General features: G+C 34.7%; 7 protein-coding genes across 7 annotated transcripts; 5 read left to right on the top strand and 2 right to left on the bottom strand.

Annotated features, from left to right (window-relative positions):
* Window positions 1–96: 96 nt before the first annotated feature.
* On the top strand, window positions 97–1,809 carry NAEGRDRAFT_33112 (uncharacterized protein; the record flags this gene model as incomplete). The annotated part of the gene is made up of 5 exons (XM_002677929.1): window positions 97–512; window positions 559–832; window positions 876–1,257; window positions 1,304–1,453; window positions 1,502–1,809. 5 exons carry the CDS (start codon window positions 97–99, stop codon window positions 1,807–1,809), a joined length of 1,530 nt encoding a protein of 509 aa, XP_002677975.1.
* Window positions 1,810–1,916: 107 nt separating this feature from the next.
* NAEGRDRAFT_48608 (uncharacterized protein) lies at window positions 1,917–4,343 on the bottom strand (the record flags this gene model as incomplete). Its single annotated transcript, XM_002677836.1, has 1 exon — window positions 1,917–4,343. The coding sequence occupies one exon, from the start codon at window positions 4,341–4,343 to the stop codon at window positions 1,917–1,919; it is 2,427 nt and encodes an 808-aa protein (XP_002677882.1).
* A 1,024-nt stretch (window positions 4,344–5,367) lies between these two features.
* On the top strand, window positions 5,368–6,516 carry NAEGRDRAFT_66834 (uncharacterized protein; the record flags this gene model as incomplete). The annotated part of the gene is made up of 1 exon (XM_002677928.1): window positions 5,368–6,516. The coding sequence occupies one exon, from the start codon at window positions 5,368–5,370 to the stop codon at window positions 6,514–6,516; it is 1,149 nt and encodes a 382-aa protein (XP_002677974.1).
* A 606-nt stretch (window positions 6,517–7,122) lies between these two features.
* NAEGRDRAFT_66833 (uncharacterized protein) lies at window positions 7,123–7,659 on the bottom strand (the record flags this gene model as incomplete). The annotated part of the gene is made up of 1 exon (XM_002677835.1): window positions 7,123–7,659. The coding sequence occupies one exon, from the start codon at window positions 7,657–7,659 to the stop codon at window positions 7,123–7,125; it is 537 nt and encodes a 178-aa protein (XP_002677881.1).
* Window positions 7,660–7,895: 236 nt separating this feature from the next.
* NAEGRDRAFT_66832 (uncharacterized protein) lies at window positions 7,896–9,872 on the top strand (the record flags this gene model as incomplete). Its single annotated transcript, XM_002677927.1, has 3 exons — window positions 7,896–8,176; window positions 8,221–8,585; window positions 8,632–9,872. The coding sequence occupies 3 exons, from the start codon at window positions 7,896–7,898 to the stop codon at window positions 9,870–9,872; spliced, it is 1,887 nt and encodes a 628-aa protein (XP_002677973.1).
* Window positions 9,873–10,793: 921 nt separating this feature from the next.
* NAEGRDRAFT_66831 (uncharacterized protein) lies at window positions 10,794–14,206 on the top strand (the record flags this gene model as incomplete). Its single annotated transcript, XM_002677926.1, has 2 exons — window positions 10,794–12,142; window positions 12,190–14,206. The coding sequence occupies 2 exons, from the start codon at window positions 10,794–10,796 to the stop codon at window positions 14,204–14,206; spliced, it is 3,366 nt and encodes a 1,121-aa protein (XP_002677972.1).
* An 813-nt stretch (window positions 14,207–15,019) lies between these two features.
* NAEGRDRAFT_1471 (uncharacterized protein) lies at window positions 15,020–16,072 on the top strand (the record flags this gene model as incomplete). The annotated part of the gene is made up of 1 exon (XM_002677925.1): window positions 15,020–16,072. A coding segment is annotated over one exon (1,053 nt), but the record flags the coding sequence as incomplete, so codon positions are not given.
* Between the last annotated feature and the right edge of the window lie 1,287 nt (window positions 16,073–17,359).

Genomic DNA, 17,359 nt, shown 5'->3' with positions numbered 1-17,359 from the left:
AAATTTTAAAAAAAAATGGCTGAAATTAATTACTCGCTGTTCCCGAGGTTGTTGAGTAGTCATCCGAATTTTATGACTCCTTGTGAGGGGTTGGTGATGCCAACAAATTTCGTTTGTTATGGAGCAAAGTATGCCCAACAATATTTATTGGAACCTGTCGGAGAACCAATTTATCCAATTTTCGAGCCTATTTATCAATTTTTGGATGAGAAGGGAAGCTCTATCGGATTGAAGGCTGACCAAACTATTTTCATTTTGATGTTGCTCCTTACCTATTTCTGGAGCTTTGTTTATAGAATTATTTTTAACAATAACTTGTTGAAAAACAATGTGTTTTTGAAAACTGTTTATTTGTGCACTCTCGGATTGTTTTATGCCATCTTTACTTTCGGATATGAAGGTTTCCATGGTGTTGCTTGTAGTTTCCTTTCCTATTTTATGATGGCTGTTCTTCCAAAGAATATTGCTCCAAAACTTGTTTTTGCCTTTGTATGGACCTACTTGTCTGTTGCGTATGTATTTTCACACATTTTCAAGATTGCTAATGTTAAATTATAGCCACTTTATTCGTATGCAAACTGATTTCACCAGTCAAAGAGTTGACTATAGTGCAATGTTAATGATGATGGTTTTGAGAATTAACTCTTGTGCTTTCAACTATGCTGATGGTCTCAATCCAAATGCTAAGGAAGAACTCGATGAAGAATTGGTTAAGGCTAGTGTGTCTGAACTTCCTTCATTCATGGAATATGTTTCCTATTGCTTTTACTATCCTGCATTGTTGGCTGGTCCACCATTTGATTTGAAGTACTTTAGACATTATTTGAGAAATGTAAGTTTTCGTGATTGAATAGATTGGATGTGACAATTAATAGTACGATTTGGATCATATTCCATTCTCCCTTAGTGGATTCTTCTATAATTTGGGTATGATTGTTATCAGCTTTATTGGTTTCTCCCAAATTGATAAATTCGATAGAGAATTCATCATGTATAATAGAGAAGAATTCGCTGCCATGTCTTTGATCTCTAAATTCTTCTTTATTGTTTTGGTTGTCGAATTTTTCAGATTCCGTTATTATCTTGTCTGGCACATGGCTCAAGGTTCTGCTTGGTTGGCTGGTTTTGGTTATGATCCTGTAAAGAAAGATTGGTCTGCTGTTTCTCAAATTGATTTCTGGAGATTTGAACTTGCCTCTTCACCATATCTCTTGTCAATTCACTGGAATATTGGTGTTCACAAGTGGGTCAAGAAGTGTAAGTAATCATTATTTTAACATTTATTAATTATTGTTTCATCTAGATGTCTATCTCAGAAATAAGAAAAAGGGCGCTAGACCAGGTACTAAGGAATTGTTCGAAACTTTCCTCGTCATTGCTTTTTGGCACGGTTTCTATCCTGGTTATTATCTTTTCTTTGTTCTCTGTGGTGTTGGTGTTGAATTCGGTAGAAGTAAGTTGTTTTCAATTAACTAAATTATTAATCACATTTGAAAAACAGTGTTCAGAAGCTTATTCAGAAAGCACATTATTCCAGCCGATTACAACTTTGATATTTATCACCCAATTGAATCTATGAAGCACATTACCCCAACCATTGCCATCTACAATATTCTTGGATACTTCTTCACTCAAGCAATGACCAACTATATTGGTTGTTCATTCGTTTTGCTCTCTGTTGAACACTCCATCTTTATCTGGAAGGAAACTTTGGGTGGTCCAGTCTTCTTCGGTCTTTTCCTTTACATTATTCTCAAGTTTGCTTTGAGTAAGGATTCCACCTCGACTCAAAAAATCAAGAGTCAATAAACCTTATTAATTTTCTTAAACCTGAAATTAGGAAGGGCATATTATTAAATAAATATATTGTCAGAATTATTTCAAAAATGTACAATGAATCAATGTTTATTAAAGTATTATTTAGCAATAGATATGTGGGTGGTGATATAGATTGGCAAAATTCCTTGAGAGTCTCTGATAACATAGGCCTGTAAAAAACCTTCAATAGTATCTGCAGGTTGATCTCTCTTTTCCACATATCTGTGCAATTTAGTCTTCTTTGCATAAAAATCAGATCGACAACTAAACAGTTGTTTCAAATCTGGATCTGAATCCATATCTAAAATCGATGAAAAATTAATTTGATTGCCTTCAACAAGGCTTGGCACTCCAAAAACTGAGAAAAAGTTCTTATTTCCTGAATACAGTACTCCATTCAATTTCCAAACAGCAACACAAACGTCTCCAGCTGGTAGGAATACACTTCCAGAACATTGTGAAGGATCATTAATATTATCCCTGCCTATTATACAAGTATTAAATTCCGAATCGTCAACAATATTCTCAGATGATGGTCTTTCTGTTGTATTTTCGTTTTGAGTTTCGGCCACATTATATTCCTCATAGCCATCATCAGAAATATTGCTGTTGAAAAGAGCAAAATAGTCATCGATAATATCTACGTCATTATTTGGTTTTCTAAAGAGACTGACAACGTATTCCTCTGGTTCATCATCTTTTTGCTCTTGCTCTGGTTGTTTCTCCTGTAAAGGAGAATTTTCTGGTTCCTTTCTTTGCATTTCCTTTTGAGGTTGTTGAATATGTTGATGTTGTGATAATGGTTGATGTTGTTGATGAGTTTGTTCAATATTCTTGTTTGCACTCAAAGTTTGGCTATTAGAATGACCTGACAATGCAAGACTAGCTTCTTGCATTGGTGTAATTGGACCACTTTCTGGATGCAAATTGAGAGGTGTTGTAACAACATGAGAGAGGGGGGTTGCTGCAGTTGGTGTTGCTGGACCAAGTAATCCTTCCAATGAACTTGAAGAGTAGGTTCTATTCATTGGGGTTTGGTTAGTATTTGTACCTGGTGATAATAAATTGCTATTTACAGATGGTAGTAAATTAGGTGGAGATAATGAATGACTAGATGGTGGTAAAAAGTAACCCGAAGGTCTGAGATGTGGGTCTAAACTGGTTAATGGAGTCTTCTCTGCCAAGTTTGGTAATGCTTGAGATTTAGTTGGCATGTTATCCAATGTTTGTCCAATCATGTTATTTCCAGCAATTAAGCTATTGGTAATACTTGGATCCAATGTAGAACCTGATTCAAGTTTTTGTAATGCTTGAATGAGTAATTGTTGTTGCATCATTACACTATTAATTAAGGCCAAATGTGATTGTGCAGAAATTGGTTGGCCTGCAGGATTAACTCCTCTTTGAGCAGGATTTTGTGTATTATCATAATCTGTTGAATTTATCAGAGATGATGGAGGAGGTAACAATGCGTGTCTCTGATAGGATTGTGAATATTGTTGATAGGATCCTCCTGAACCTCCAGAATTTTGTGAAAGTGAAGGAGAAGCCATCAATGAACCAGAAGGTGGATACAGTGGATGATGCAAGTAAGATGAACCTGGTGCACTAGAAGCTCCATAATGATGACCACCTGCTGAATAATGATGACCTGGATGAGTGAATTGAGGTGGAGAATGCAAATTGACTGTTGCCCCCAATGAAGCAGCTCCCAAAGCAGAAATTGGAGGAGGTAAACTAGCTGTTGTTTGAGAGGTATTATTTGTACTATTAGGGTTGTGATGGTGGAGAGAATGGAGATGAGAATTGGAAAGCATTGAATTAGATGAGGTCTGTTGCACGACATTCTGATTTCCAGAATGAGGAGCACTCAAACCATTTCCAGCATTACTATTTGATTCACTCTTAACATCACTTGACTTTCTCTTGGTATTTCTAGGTTCAACATCGAGACATGTTGCTTCTAAACCTAACGAAACACATCTCTTGCATGGTCTAACTTCATCACACCCAGCATGGCTCTTATGACAATTAATACAAGCTCTTTTCACTTGTTTTCTCTTCTTTTTCTTTTTTGGTGAGTCACCATTGTTTACATCAGTCATCATATTGTTTACAGGAATGGACGCTGATGATTGTTTTCTCTTCTTTGGTTGTTTTTCAGAGGTGTTTGTTGAAGCGGATACTGGATTAAAAGATGTCGATTGTGGTTGATGGTATGAATTATTTAACAACATTGGTCCATGATCCAAAATAGTGGTGGTTGTTGTTGAATAGTGTTGTTGTTGATGAGTGGATGGATGTTGGTTAGAGACGGTATTTACTGGTATTGGGTGAGGTAGGATTGGTGGGAAATTGGATATAGCAACTACTGATGATGAATTGTTATTGGATGATTCTGCTGGTGATAAAGATGGATGATGGTTATTGGCATGACTCACTTGTTCAGCTGCTTCATAATTTGATTCTCTTTTTACGTAAAGCTCGGAGAAGGGTGGTGGTGGAAGAACAGATGGTGGCTGCATGTTGAACTGTTATTTATCTTCTTCTAACAAAAAGGATGTTCTTTCTCTATTAAACGGAGTTGATGGAGTTTACAACTAGCAAAAAAGTACAGTTTGAAATATTAAACTCCTACAACAATTTAAAAAAATTGGAAAAGTGAATTCACCCAATGATGATGATCTAATTATCGGATTGAGAGGGATAGTATCTTCCAAAAAAATCCTTTCTCAAAATAATTATTTATAATTATATAAACAAGATGTGATGATGAAAGATATTAATACTCCAAGAAGTAGTATTGCAATGGAGTTTGAAAAAATCACCAACCAAAAGAGATATTTTTTACGGAGTGAGAATGCGCAATATTTTTCAGAGTTTGAGCCTACATTTCGACGATCCTTGTTGATCCTTTGGAGAGGATATTGAGCATTGTAGAATTATAATGAAGTGAGGATATGCCGAGTCGATTTAGAGCTTTTTTCCATGGGCCATCCATAAAATAATTACTTTTTGAATAATGATTTTGTAATTGTTTTGAACAAAATGTTAACCCTTGTTGAAAAATAAACAAATGTTAGCCTCAATAGTCTTCTCAATATCAGAATGATTCCTCCAATGGCATGAATAGTAGTGGTGATGATCAATACTTTGTCAGAGTTGGTTTGAGTATCAACAATAATACCCTAATCTTGAAATATCTTAAATGTCAAATATTGTTTTGAATATTAGATAAGATCAGGGTATTATTGTTGATACTCAAGACAATTCGTAATCTGTGGATGACTGTTCCTGGCAGATGGATAACAATCAACATTGCTTTTGTTTCAAAGAGAAGGCTGACAGCAGTTAAATTAAATAGAGATCCAAAACGGTAAATAAAATCTTTGGCGCCAAACAAGACCGTTTTGAATTAAAAATTCGAACGTTACATTTATTCACAAAACAAATTAAAATTCATCAGCAAAAAAAACAACCACTAGACACATTATTGTTGATGATTAATTACATTTCTGCGAGCATCATCAAGACAACAACAACAATAATATGAACGGCCAATATTACTATCAACCCAATAATAATTACAACTCTCATGCTAGGATGATGAATCGTCAAGGAAGTTCAAGTCTTCACAATTATCAATCATCATCAGCATCATCTGAACAGCCAGTGTTTGGCGAACGAGCTTTCCTCTTCATGTGGGCCCTTCTCTCCAATACAAGAGATTGGTTTGTTGAGTATGCAAAGGATGTCTTTAATGCCATAACTCAGAACTATGATGTCTCCTCCTTGAAGGATATGAAGGAGAGAAAGCGAAAGAAGAAGGCTTACTTTCAACGTTTGAGACATCAAATGGGATACTTTACTCCCGATAAGAAGAAGAAACAACAAGAATCATCATACAATACATCACCATTAGAAGGTCTGGAATCTACTTTGGATTCACTCACCAAGATGGAAGATTTGGAACAACAATTGATGATGCTCAAGGAACAAATTGCCATTGTTTCTAAAAACGAGCAATCTTCATCACTCAGAAAAACAGTGGCCAGAAATACAGTCGAGAAGAGGGTCAAATCCTCCATTCAACAACAAGCCACCAATATTCCACCACCTCCTCCAATTTCTAACATTCCTCAACCTCCTCCAATGATGATGATTCCAGGTGGAGCTGCTGCTGCTGGTGTTCCTCCACCACCATTGTTGAGTATTCCAACAGTACCAATTGTTCTTACCAAACCAAAATTCACTATAGTTAAAAAAGACGACAACGAGCAACCTAAGGCTGAACCACTTCATCAACAACCAATGTCCATATCTGATTTGATTAAGAAGGCTGGTTCTGTAAAATTAAGACCAATTCAAAAGTCTCCAGGTGGTACTCCAATGAAGAAGAATCCAAATGCATTCCAAGGTGAATTGTTTGCTGCCATTAAGAATAAGTTCAGTAGTGTTCATAATTTACAAAGACAAGATGATGCCGAGTCAGATGTGGAATCTAGCTCTAGCTTTACTTGTTCTCCAATTAGAAAACCTGTTCCTCTTTCCAAGGTTGTAGCCTCACCAAAGGTTTCTCCAAAGGTTGTCAATAAGCAACTCTCAACCCCTAACGATATGGATAAGGAAAATATGAGTCCAAATACTAAGTTTCAACAAGCTCGCAAGAATATTGCCAAGCTTTTCGAAAACAAATAAATTTTTGTAAAATTATGAAAGTTCAATTTAAAATTTCGTAATAATTTTCATATTTGTTATTTACAATGTGTTCATAGATAATTCTCTATTATTGTTTTAATTTTAAATCAATGAGATATTGTAAGTTTCCAGAAAGCGTTTACGCCAAAAGTTAACTTCAAGTCAAGTCGTCTAAAGTCATTTTAAGTCGAAAAAAAAAGTCAATTTACTGGCAACAAAATCGATTCAAAGTCGATTCACAGACTACCGGCAATCAACTACAATCGATTCAAGGTCGATCCAATTCTTGTTTTAATTGCTTGCACTGCAGTGGAACTATTATCAAATAGACTTCTAAAGAACTTGGAGAGAAATAAAGGTTAAAGTAAGAAGAATTGACACCAAATTATGCAAATATATCAAAAGAAAATAAATTGAGTTAATTCTTCTTTCAACTGCAGGTTGGTGTTAGTTGATTTGGGGATCAATCAAAAGTCGTCTGTTTTTAACGTCATCCAAAATCAAGTCAGGTCGCACCAAGTCGATCAAAAAAGTTAATTTTTTGCGTAAACGCTTTCTGGAAACTTACAATAAAATTGAAAATAATATTTTTTAATTAAAATTTAACTATTTCGTCATTGCTCTCATCCAATTAACAATTCCAATACTAAACAAGGTACCAAACAATGTTGATTTAATACTTGATGAAAACATTAAATCCCTCTCCTCCACAAAAGCTTTCAATTGTTCCTTTGATTGTTTTCCGATTGTGACTTGCATTTCCTTGTCACTCAACACTTGAACATTAGTTGTGGCAATTGGAAAATCATCGGGAATATATCTCAATTCTTTGAGTGCTTCAATAGCCAATTCCTTTGTAAAATTCTTACTATTTGATGTCAAAATATATACAATTTTACTCGACTCTTGATCAGCAGTCCACGACACTCTAACAGGATGAGACAACCATCTCCAATTTACAAGAACCCAACTTCCTATTAATCCTAAAATTCCACTCACTGCCTCCACTCTGTACATTTGTATAAATTGTGTAAAAGTACTACAATCACTCCACTTGTCCAATACTTGTCTACGGAAGGCCTTATCTAACAGAAATCGAATAGTCGGAGGTAATTTGGCCACCATTAATGATTGTTGTTCCATTTTTTTGTAATCTTTAAATTGTTTCTATCAATTTTATTTCAAAATCATTCCTCAATGCAAAAGTATTATTTCCTTCCTTGATGATTGAGTGATAATTGATTCAATAAAAACATGTCTTTTCTCGAGATGCAAATTTTTCCCTCCAAATTTTTTTTCTCCATTCTGTAGTTAAAGGTTTCCGTTACACCATCACAACCCCTTAATTGAACCAAACAAGCAACACTACTTGAAAAAAAATGATAACCTCTGCTGGCCGTCATCCTCGCTTTTTGAAAACAACCTTACATGCTCCTTCGGATGCCTCCTCATTGCTGGATATTCCTCCTCCAAATAATCTCGAGTTGGAATTTATTCATGGGTGTAGTAAGAAGGGATGTAATGGTAATATTTTCCATATGAATAATAGTGGAGAATTGGTCTATCCTGCTGCTGCTTGTGGTGTTGTTTATAATCCAGAAATTAATGCTCAAAAGATATTTATCAAGCACACTGATGATGTTACTTGTATTGCCAAACAGTAGGTTTTAAAAGTGGATGTAATATATTAATGAAATTCTCTAGTCCGAATGGAGAAACATTTGCAACAGGTAATTTGGGAAAGAATAATATAATTTGTGTTTGGAATAGTAGTAACCCTTATGAACCAATTCAAGTTTTGGATTCACATATCTTTTTCAAAAATGGTGGTGTTTATACACTTGCTTTTTCAAATGATGGAACCAAATTGGCAGCTGTTGGAGGTCCTGAGTTAGATAATCTTCTATTGGTCTATGATTGGCAAAGTGGAACTCTTCTAGGTCATTGTAAAGCTCATAACGGAGAAGTTTTTGATTTGAGCTTTAGTCCAGATGACAGTAAGATTTTACTTGGAGGTAAAAATACTGCCAAATTCTTTGAAATCAACGAAGGTCTCAAAGCAAAACAAGGTATGTTTTGATACGTTGTGTCTCAATACTGAACATTTTAATCAAGCAATCTTTTCACCAAGAGGTACTGCTCAATCATCCTACACATCCTGCTACGATTTGGAGGGAAATCCAATTTGTGGTATGAAGGACGGTTCTCTCTATGTCTTTTCTTCAAACAAACTTGTCTTTAAAAAACAAGCTCACTCAGGAACTGTATATTGTATTTATAGAACTAGTAATGGATTCATTTCAAGCGGTAGAGATGGTAAAGTTATTTGGTGGCAATTCACAAATGAAAAAGTTGAAGGTGTAAACATGTTCAAAGATGTTGCCTCCCTCAATTTAATGGATCAAGTTAGAAGTGTTGTTCCTTCAACAGTGGAGGATGATGTAGTTTATGCTTCCAGGACAAATGGTGATTTGGTAAGAATTTCTAACAAGTCCAAGGTCGAGCTCTTATTGGTTTCTCACTACGGAGATCAACAAACTGAATTGTGGGGATTATGTACAATTCCACAAACCCCATACTTTTGCTCTTGCGGTGACGATGGAAGATTAATCTTGTGGAATTATGGAACAAGAAAACATGTACAACAAATTAAGGTTACAACAAAGGGGGATTTGAGATCGGTAGCATATTTTGGCCACTACATTGCAACAGGTACTAAATATGGAACTCTTTTCGTTTATTCTTTCAATGGAGACTCTATTTCATCTCAACCTATTGTAAATTCCAGAGATGCTAAAGAAGAAATTGCTGCTCTTCAATTTTCACCAGATGGAAAATACCTCGCAGCTGGTTCTCACGATAATAATATCTATTTGTATGAAACAAGTACCTTTAAGGTTATCAAAAAGTTGGTGGGTCACACTTCATTTGTTAAATCAATTGACTTTACTACAGATGGTAAATTGATGAGAACATTGAGTGGAGATTACGAAGTTTTATTGTGGGATGTTTCTCAAGGCAAGCAACTTACTCATGATGGTCATTTGGAAGAATTTGACTGGGCAAGTGTTACTTGTACAGTTGCTTGGAAAGTTAGAGGTGTTTGGAAATCAGACATGGATGGAACTGATATCAATGCAACAGCTGTTCATTTTGGAAGACAATTACTTGTATCAGCAGGTGATAATGGAAGAGTGACAACATTCCACTATCCAACAGCCACAACAACTCCTCAACGAGTCGAATATTTGGGTCACTGTTCACATGTTACAAATGTCAAATTTACAGAAAATGGTGATTATCTCTTCAGTGCTGGTGGAGGTGATGTTTGTATCATGCAATGGAAGATACAATAAATTGCTCACCTTTGGTTAATTTGTTCGATTATCTTCTTATCCTCAAAACGATTCAATTAATGTGGAATTGAAATGTTCATTCATCTATGGAAAATACAACAGTTTATAAAACAGCTATTTTGGAAATTTCCTGTTTTATTACTATTAAAAAAAAGAATGAAAACATTTTCACTCCCCTCAAGAAAACCCACACCTTCACAATCAACACCATCCAACAAAATCACCCTAGAAGAATCCTCTCCTCCCAATATCATCAACACGTCCCTCAATATTTCTTCCCCGCAAACAACAAGTCCAAAATTAAGCTCCGATCAATTTCTCTGCCAATGCTTTCAACAATTGAAACTCTCTCATCTCATTATCGAGAGGAATATCTTTAGGAATACAATCATTGAGGGAAGTGTCTCACCAACTTCTCCCAATCAAAACTCTTCATCCTTCCACTTGCGGTACTTTAAGGATTTGGATTCTTTTTCTCAATGGAGTCAGAGTTCGAATCCGAGTCCAATTGTTATTAGCAATTCAATGATTCAGGAAGGGGAGTATGGGCATGATAGAACAAATTACAAATCTTCATTGTTTCAAATGATGAAGAGTCGTCTCCTGTTGAATAATTCGAAACGTGTCGAATTTCTGAATGAAGTTAATATGGTAAAGGAAGTGTTGGCATTGTTTTGGATAAGATGTGGAGAGAATGATTGGTTGGCTAATAGATCGACCTCGTTCCAGTCAACTCCGTATGTGAAATTAACTCACGATTATCAATCTAAAGCTCCAACATTTATGAAAGAGATTTTGAGATATGTTAATATTCATTATGAACCAATTGAGAATTTATTGGACAATTGTGAAGATTCTCAAATATTAGAATATAAAAATTTGAAATCTAGAAGAACAAAGATATTTGAGCTATTTCTAGAAATGGAAAGTTTTGGAGATGAATTTTCCAAATGTGTAAAGAGAATTTTCGAGAATCAACAAGAAAATTTTGAACAATTCAAGACAATGATGTTCAATTTGGATCAATACCTCTCCAGAGATCCCATCAACTGCGACTGTTTATTAGAAAGTTTGTTAGAAAATTACTTGGAACTACTTTCGTCTGAAATTCCACAAGAGGAAAAACCAACTTTCATCACTCACCAAATCAATCAACTCTACCAAGATTTATTTCTCTACTTTCAAACTATTTGTAATGAATATCTTGTTTCGTATCTCCATAAAGTCAGAGGTTTCGACCATCACGAACATGAATTCAAGGAAATTCCACAAGATTTGGTAATTGAAAAACCATTTACGATTATCGAGTTGTGTTCTAATCATTTGAGAGAAAATGAATTGGTAAATCAGAATTTGAAAGAAAAATTTAGTCAATTTAAGGAAAGAAAGAAGAATCGTTCACTTGAAGTTTCGTATAAAGATTTGAAAAGCTCATTCACAAGATTTGGTCATGAATTTTCAGAAAGCTTTGAAAATTTATTGACTTCCTTCCAAATGCATGAAATGGTGAGAAATGTAAAGAAGGAATTGGATCATTGTAAAAGTATGAGTCAAGATTCGAATATGGTTTCGGTTTTTTCCAAACCACCATTATCCTATGTTTTCTGCTTGGATGGAAACGAGCAAAATGTTTCAAAATTGTGTCAACTGTTGAGTAGAAACCAACCTGAAATATTCGAATTGAAAGAACTGATATTGAACAAGTTTGATAACGATGGAGTTTGTGAAATTCCAATCGAATATTTGAGACAAGTTTCTTTCGAAGAGGAATGTAAAATATTTGACAGCCCTATTAGAAATAGTAATCAGGAAAAGAAGGTAAATTCTCCAAAAACTGAAAAACAACGAAAAACGAAACATGGAGAAACAACACCGAAACGAAAGCTCTTTGCGATCAAGAAAGATCCTTCTAGAGAATTGAGAGAATTGGATTTATTAGAAAAGGAAGTTGAACAGTTGGAAGAACAGGCTAAAGAACATCAAGAAATATTCGAAAGGTGTCAAGCTTTGAAAGATGGTAATACGAAACATAGTATTCGAAAGGATATTCAACTTAAAATGGAAGAACAAACAGTTAAGAATAGATTGGAAACTATTATTACTATGGGATATTCATGTCTTGCTTTGTGTTCCATTTACAAGTGTGAATCGTATAGAAAGAAACTTTCGAACAAATTGGAAGAATTATCCAAGTCTCTAATTTCTCCAATTATTGAAGAATTTGACAATAGCCAACTAATTGTTGATTTAGAGAATATCATTTTCGAACAGTAAGTAAGCAAGTCTTTCCATTCTTTTCTAATATCCTTTCGAATAGTTCTTACTATTTAGGATATCAAATTCCTTCACTTTTGACAAGACTCTACAGTGATTTAAACTGTTCCAAATTCAAAGGATATCAAAGATTATACAAGCATCTTGAGATTATCCACTCATTTCCTCCAAACGAAATTATTGACCTTTCTCCATTGAATGTTGCCGAAATGTTAAAACTTTCCACAAGAAAACTTCAATCCGATTTGGAAATTCTAACACAAGTAAGACATTTCAAATCCATTTCCCTATACAACTCTCACGAAACTAGTTGTAATATTGTAAACTCCATTACAACTCTTTGTAAACTTTCAAAATATCAAAGTTTGATAATTTTGATTTTGACAGAATTTAACACAATTCAAGTGATGACTGAATTGTTGAGATTGACATTGAAACATTTTGATTCGTTTAAGGATTATATTCAATGCTTGTTGGAATTCTTTATGGAAATGGCGGGAAGAATGTTTAATCCAGAAGTTTACAAAGTTTCGAATAAGAAAGTGGAGTTAACAATGGAAAAGGAAAGTGAAATTTTGAAAAATTGCTTGGGTTCAACTTCATTTGCATTTAGTTTAATTTTATGTTTGAGTGAATCGGTTGAAAAGTTGAATTGGAATCAAAGTACTGTTTATGATTTGAATTGTTTCTTATCCGATTCATTGAAAAGTCTTTCGAATAATGATGAAGAAACAATGTGTATACAAATAGCCAAGGATTCTTCCTTCTTATTGACTTTCCTTTTAGAAAATGACTGTCTAACAAGTTGCTTGAATAATTGTAATAGATTAGAAAGACTTCTTCCAATGACAATTGTGAAAAGTTCAAGATTTTACAGGAATTTAGAATTGGGAAGACAAATTCTCAAGTTGATGAATGTTTCTTCCAGGAAAATACACTATTCAAGTAATGATGGTCAATTAATGGAAGAATCGAATAGTGACGATCAAGTTTCTTCTAAAAACGATAAGAAACCATTCGATGTCTCCTTCAAATCAAATGAATTCCTTGATAATATTCAAATTGATAGATGGAAATTCAGTTATCGTGAAATTTTCATGGAAAACGATGCACCTCCTATTCTTTTAATGATTCTTCACAAATTTATCCTAAACTATTTGGACGATAATACTGGTATAATGCAAGATGAGAAATTGGAATTGGATAATTTGAAGAATGAGGCATGTAGAATACTTCCAGTTATTTCTCAAAGTTTACTTTCTTTATTAGAAACTGAATTGTCCACTGTGGAATCAAACGAAGAATGTAATTCTCCAAGAAGTGTTGATTCTTCTGATTTTCTTCCACCTGAAGATGAAACTAATGTTCACGAAACAGAAGACCAACAAATCAGAAGAGAAATTTACACGTGCCTAATTTACATTTTACTTCAATGTCTATTCCTTGAAAGATCTGAACAAAATCTGAACCAAGATTCTCCAGAATTTGATCTCTTCTCAATTGGCTGGTTTGAACTTGTTCGATTGATGAAACAATCTCCAGAATTCAAACTTTGTGTGAACAGGCAATTTACACAGAATATTTACATGAAAGAATTGAACTTTCTTCATTTAATGTTGATGGCAAGCGGTGATAAATTTATTCTATTGAGAGATGATTATTCAGTTCAATCAATTCAAGAGAATGAAAGCAATGAGAAGAGAAGATTGGATAAGGAATTGATGAGATATGATTCGAATTGTTTGAAGAACTTGCAAGCATTTCTTAAAGAGTATAGACAAGATTATCCACTTATTGAAATAGAGGAGGCATATGAACAAGACCAATTGGTTGTATCTCCTTATGAATTGGCATTGTTCTCACTCAAGAAGCAACGTTTTCACACCAAAACACTTGAAAGTGACAAGGCAAACCATGTATCAAGAAACAGCAGTGTTCTCTCCCTTGTGGAAACATCATGTCTCAAGTACACGAATGAATTCTTCAAGCATTATGATAGTTTGGGCGTGTTTGATGATAATCAAATAGAAGAGCATGTTCAAATTGAAAAGCATGCTTAGGTGAATCAACTGAAGCATTCATACTAATGCCAAAATAACCCTTTCCTAATAAATCTGTTAAAACAGAGAGCGAAATTACAAATATGTGTCAGGGTTTCCTCGGTAGTCTTCTAATTTAAGGGTCATGATTTCCTTTGTTTCTTTTGGCGCCTTAAACATGAACGAATATCAACACTCTCAACAGTCGCCTTTTAAGGGAATATAACGTTTTATTCAATAAAAAAAATTAGATTGGCGAGAAAACCTTCCAAAAAGATTCAACAGAGAGAGCGTTAAATTGTTATTGTTGTTGTTTTTACTTGGAAATCATCATATTACATCACACCATCGACGATACACGACGCTTAATATAAAAATTAATTTATTTTGTATATACTTTATTGAGTGATGAAGATTATAATATTAAGGAACCTCTTGGTTCTTATTTTCATGGTTGTATTAGTTTTGAATAACTCCATAACGTTAGCACATAAACATCATGATCATGATGAAGAGGGAGCTTTACCTCACAAGTGTATTCATGATGAAATTATGGAACAAGAATTGAATAATAGATATCATCCGAGAAGTGTATTTAGTCAAATAGCACAAAGTCATGCCTCACAAGGGAAAAACCTAAAGAGATCATTAAGTGCTGAAATTTGGTCCAATCTCAGAGTTACCTTTAGATATGATTATTTGGCCAGTAAGGATGTTGAACAAAGAAGTTGTGCCTCAGTAGGTGCTTATTATTGGGAAGGTGTGGATACTCCTACAAATCTTCCTGGAACACCATTGTGCGCCTCTGCAACAAGTCAAAATTGCTGGAGACAATGTACAAGTGCTGATGTTCCTACCACTGATTTTGTTAACATTATCAAGAATGATTTGATTCCTAGTGTTAGAGAGGACTTTTACCTTATGGCTCAAACTAGAACTGTTCAAGATGGTGACTATACAACTGCATTCAGAGGTATTTCAAGATGTGGACCGAGAGGAGGCGTTCCAATTCCAGATGATATCAAACAATCAGGATTTGATGGAAAGAATACAGATGTTGTCATCTTTGTTACTACTAGACCGACTCAAGAAGGCGTTTTGGGATGGGCTGTTGCTTGCGTTTCATCAGCTGATAATAATAGACCTATTGCAGGACAACTCAATTTATCACCTAGACTTATCAGTTATACACTCAAGGAAAAGATTTCTGTCGCCAGACACGAATCTTTGCATGCTCTTGGATTTTCTCAAACATTTTTGAACTATTTCTATGATAGAAATACCACAAAGGTAACACCTGCTTCATCTGTTTACTCTATGGAAACTAAAAAGTTTACAGATAGTACTGGATCTGTTAAAACTGCTTCAGTGATGAAGATTAAAACTCCAAAAGTATTGGACATTGCCAGAAAATACTATGGATGTCCAACATTGGATGGTGTTCAATTTGAAGAAGGAGGTGGTTCAGGAACAGCATTTTCTCACTGGGAAAAGAGAATTATGAAGAATGAGCTTATGGTTGGTAGTGTGAGTGGTGAATTAGTTATGAGTAGTTTCACTATTGCCTTTTTGGAAGATTCTGGATGGTATAGAGGAAACTTTAGTCACTCTGAACCTCTATTATGGGGCAAGGGAATGGGATGTCCAATGGCCGATGGAAGATGTGAAGATTGGTCAGTAACTGATAGACCAGGTTATTACTGTACTGATGATCCATCCATTTCAACATGTACATTTGATTTGAAAAAGAAGGGTTATTGTTCCCTTAATACGTATGTCTCTTCCATGGGTTATTATGAACATGTTCCAGGAAGTCCAAAAGCAGGTGGTTCAGATGCCTTGATGGATTATTGTCCTATTGTTTCTTCATATGCAGAGGGTGATTGTGTCACTGGTTATACATCAAAATATGAAGCTGAAGTATTTGGAGAATCTTCTGCTTGTTTTGATGCAAATATTGTGAGAATCTTATCAAGTCAAAAGACTAAGGATTCTAGATGTTTGAGAATTTCATGTGATGATGGTGTTCTTGGATTCTATGTTGGAACAACCAAGTTCAGTTGTCCATCTGATCAATCAGCTGAAACTAAAACTAACATGCCTGCAACCTACACTGGCTATGTCAAGTGTCCAATTAATGGATATGAAATTCTTTGCAAGAATAAGATTATCAAGACAACCAATTATGCCATCAATGGTTCATTTGTTGAAGACGGAGGTACAACAGAGGAAGGCACAACCACTGAACCTCAAAAGCCTCACACCAGCAAGGGTCCATGTTTCTTTGGTGTCTTTTTCTGTAGTAGTGCCTCAAACTCATATGATAGAGCTATTGTAAAGTCTGTTACAGCTCTTGTTACAATGTACTCTGCTGTCACTCTTGTAATGATGCAATACTAGTTAGCTAGCTTAATAAAAAATTATAGTAAATGAAGCATGTATTATTTTGTAGATGTTTGATAACGTTCTCTCATTGTTTCATTTCCAATAAGACCACCAGAGTGAATGTACAAGAGTGGTGGTGATTTAGATGAGACAAGGTATTCTTTAACTGTCAATAATCCTTTACCATCATAAAGGTAATCAAATTGAATACCTGTCTGTTGTTTCACCTCCTCAATAATTTGATAAATTTCAGGATATAATTGTCCATAACGATAATTCTTTCGGGTGCTAATAATTTTGGGATGCATGCTTACATCACTTTCCAATTCAAGAAATTGCTTTTTTAAATACTCCTCATTTCCAACACAATTTGTGGTATATACAGTAAATTTGTTAGGTGCTAACTTTTTCAAGTGTTTACAAAGAAAGAGAGCAGATGTTCCAGTTCCTTCTCAAATTATTTCATAGTCTCACTTGTAGCATTTCAATAAAAACTTACCTGAAGGAAGAAAAACATTCAAATGAGTATTGTCTGCCATCTTTTCAAATATTTCTCTAGCTAGTAAAGCGTAACCAAATTCTGCTTCTTTCTGAGCTACTCCCTCCCTCACATATAAAATTCCATCATTCTGAATAGTTTCATTCAAAATACACCTCTGTGTGAAATCGTCCTTCAATTTCTCATAACAATCCCTCGAGTCTATAAATTCCAAATCTAAACCTCTCTCCCTCAACTTGACAGTTTCAAACAAATTCCCAACCTTTCTAATATTCACTTGATCCTCAATA

The sequence above is a fragment of the Naegleria gruberi genome (assembly GCF_000004985.1).
Source record: "Naegleria gruberi genomic scaffold NAEGRscaffold_20, whole genome shotgun sequence".
Taxonomy (NCBI): domain Eukaryota; phylum Heterolobosea; class Eutetramitea; order Acrasida; family Naegleriidae; genus Naegleria; species Naegleria gruberi.
The sequence above is the reverse complement of the archived record's forward strand: the minus strand, read 5'-3'. Positions and strand labels throughout refer to the sequence as shown.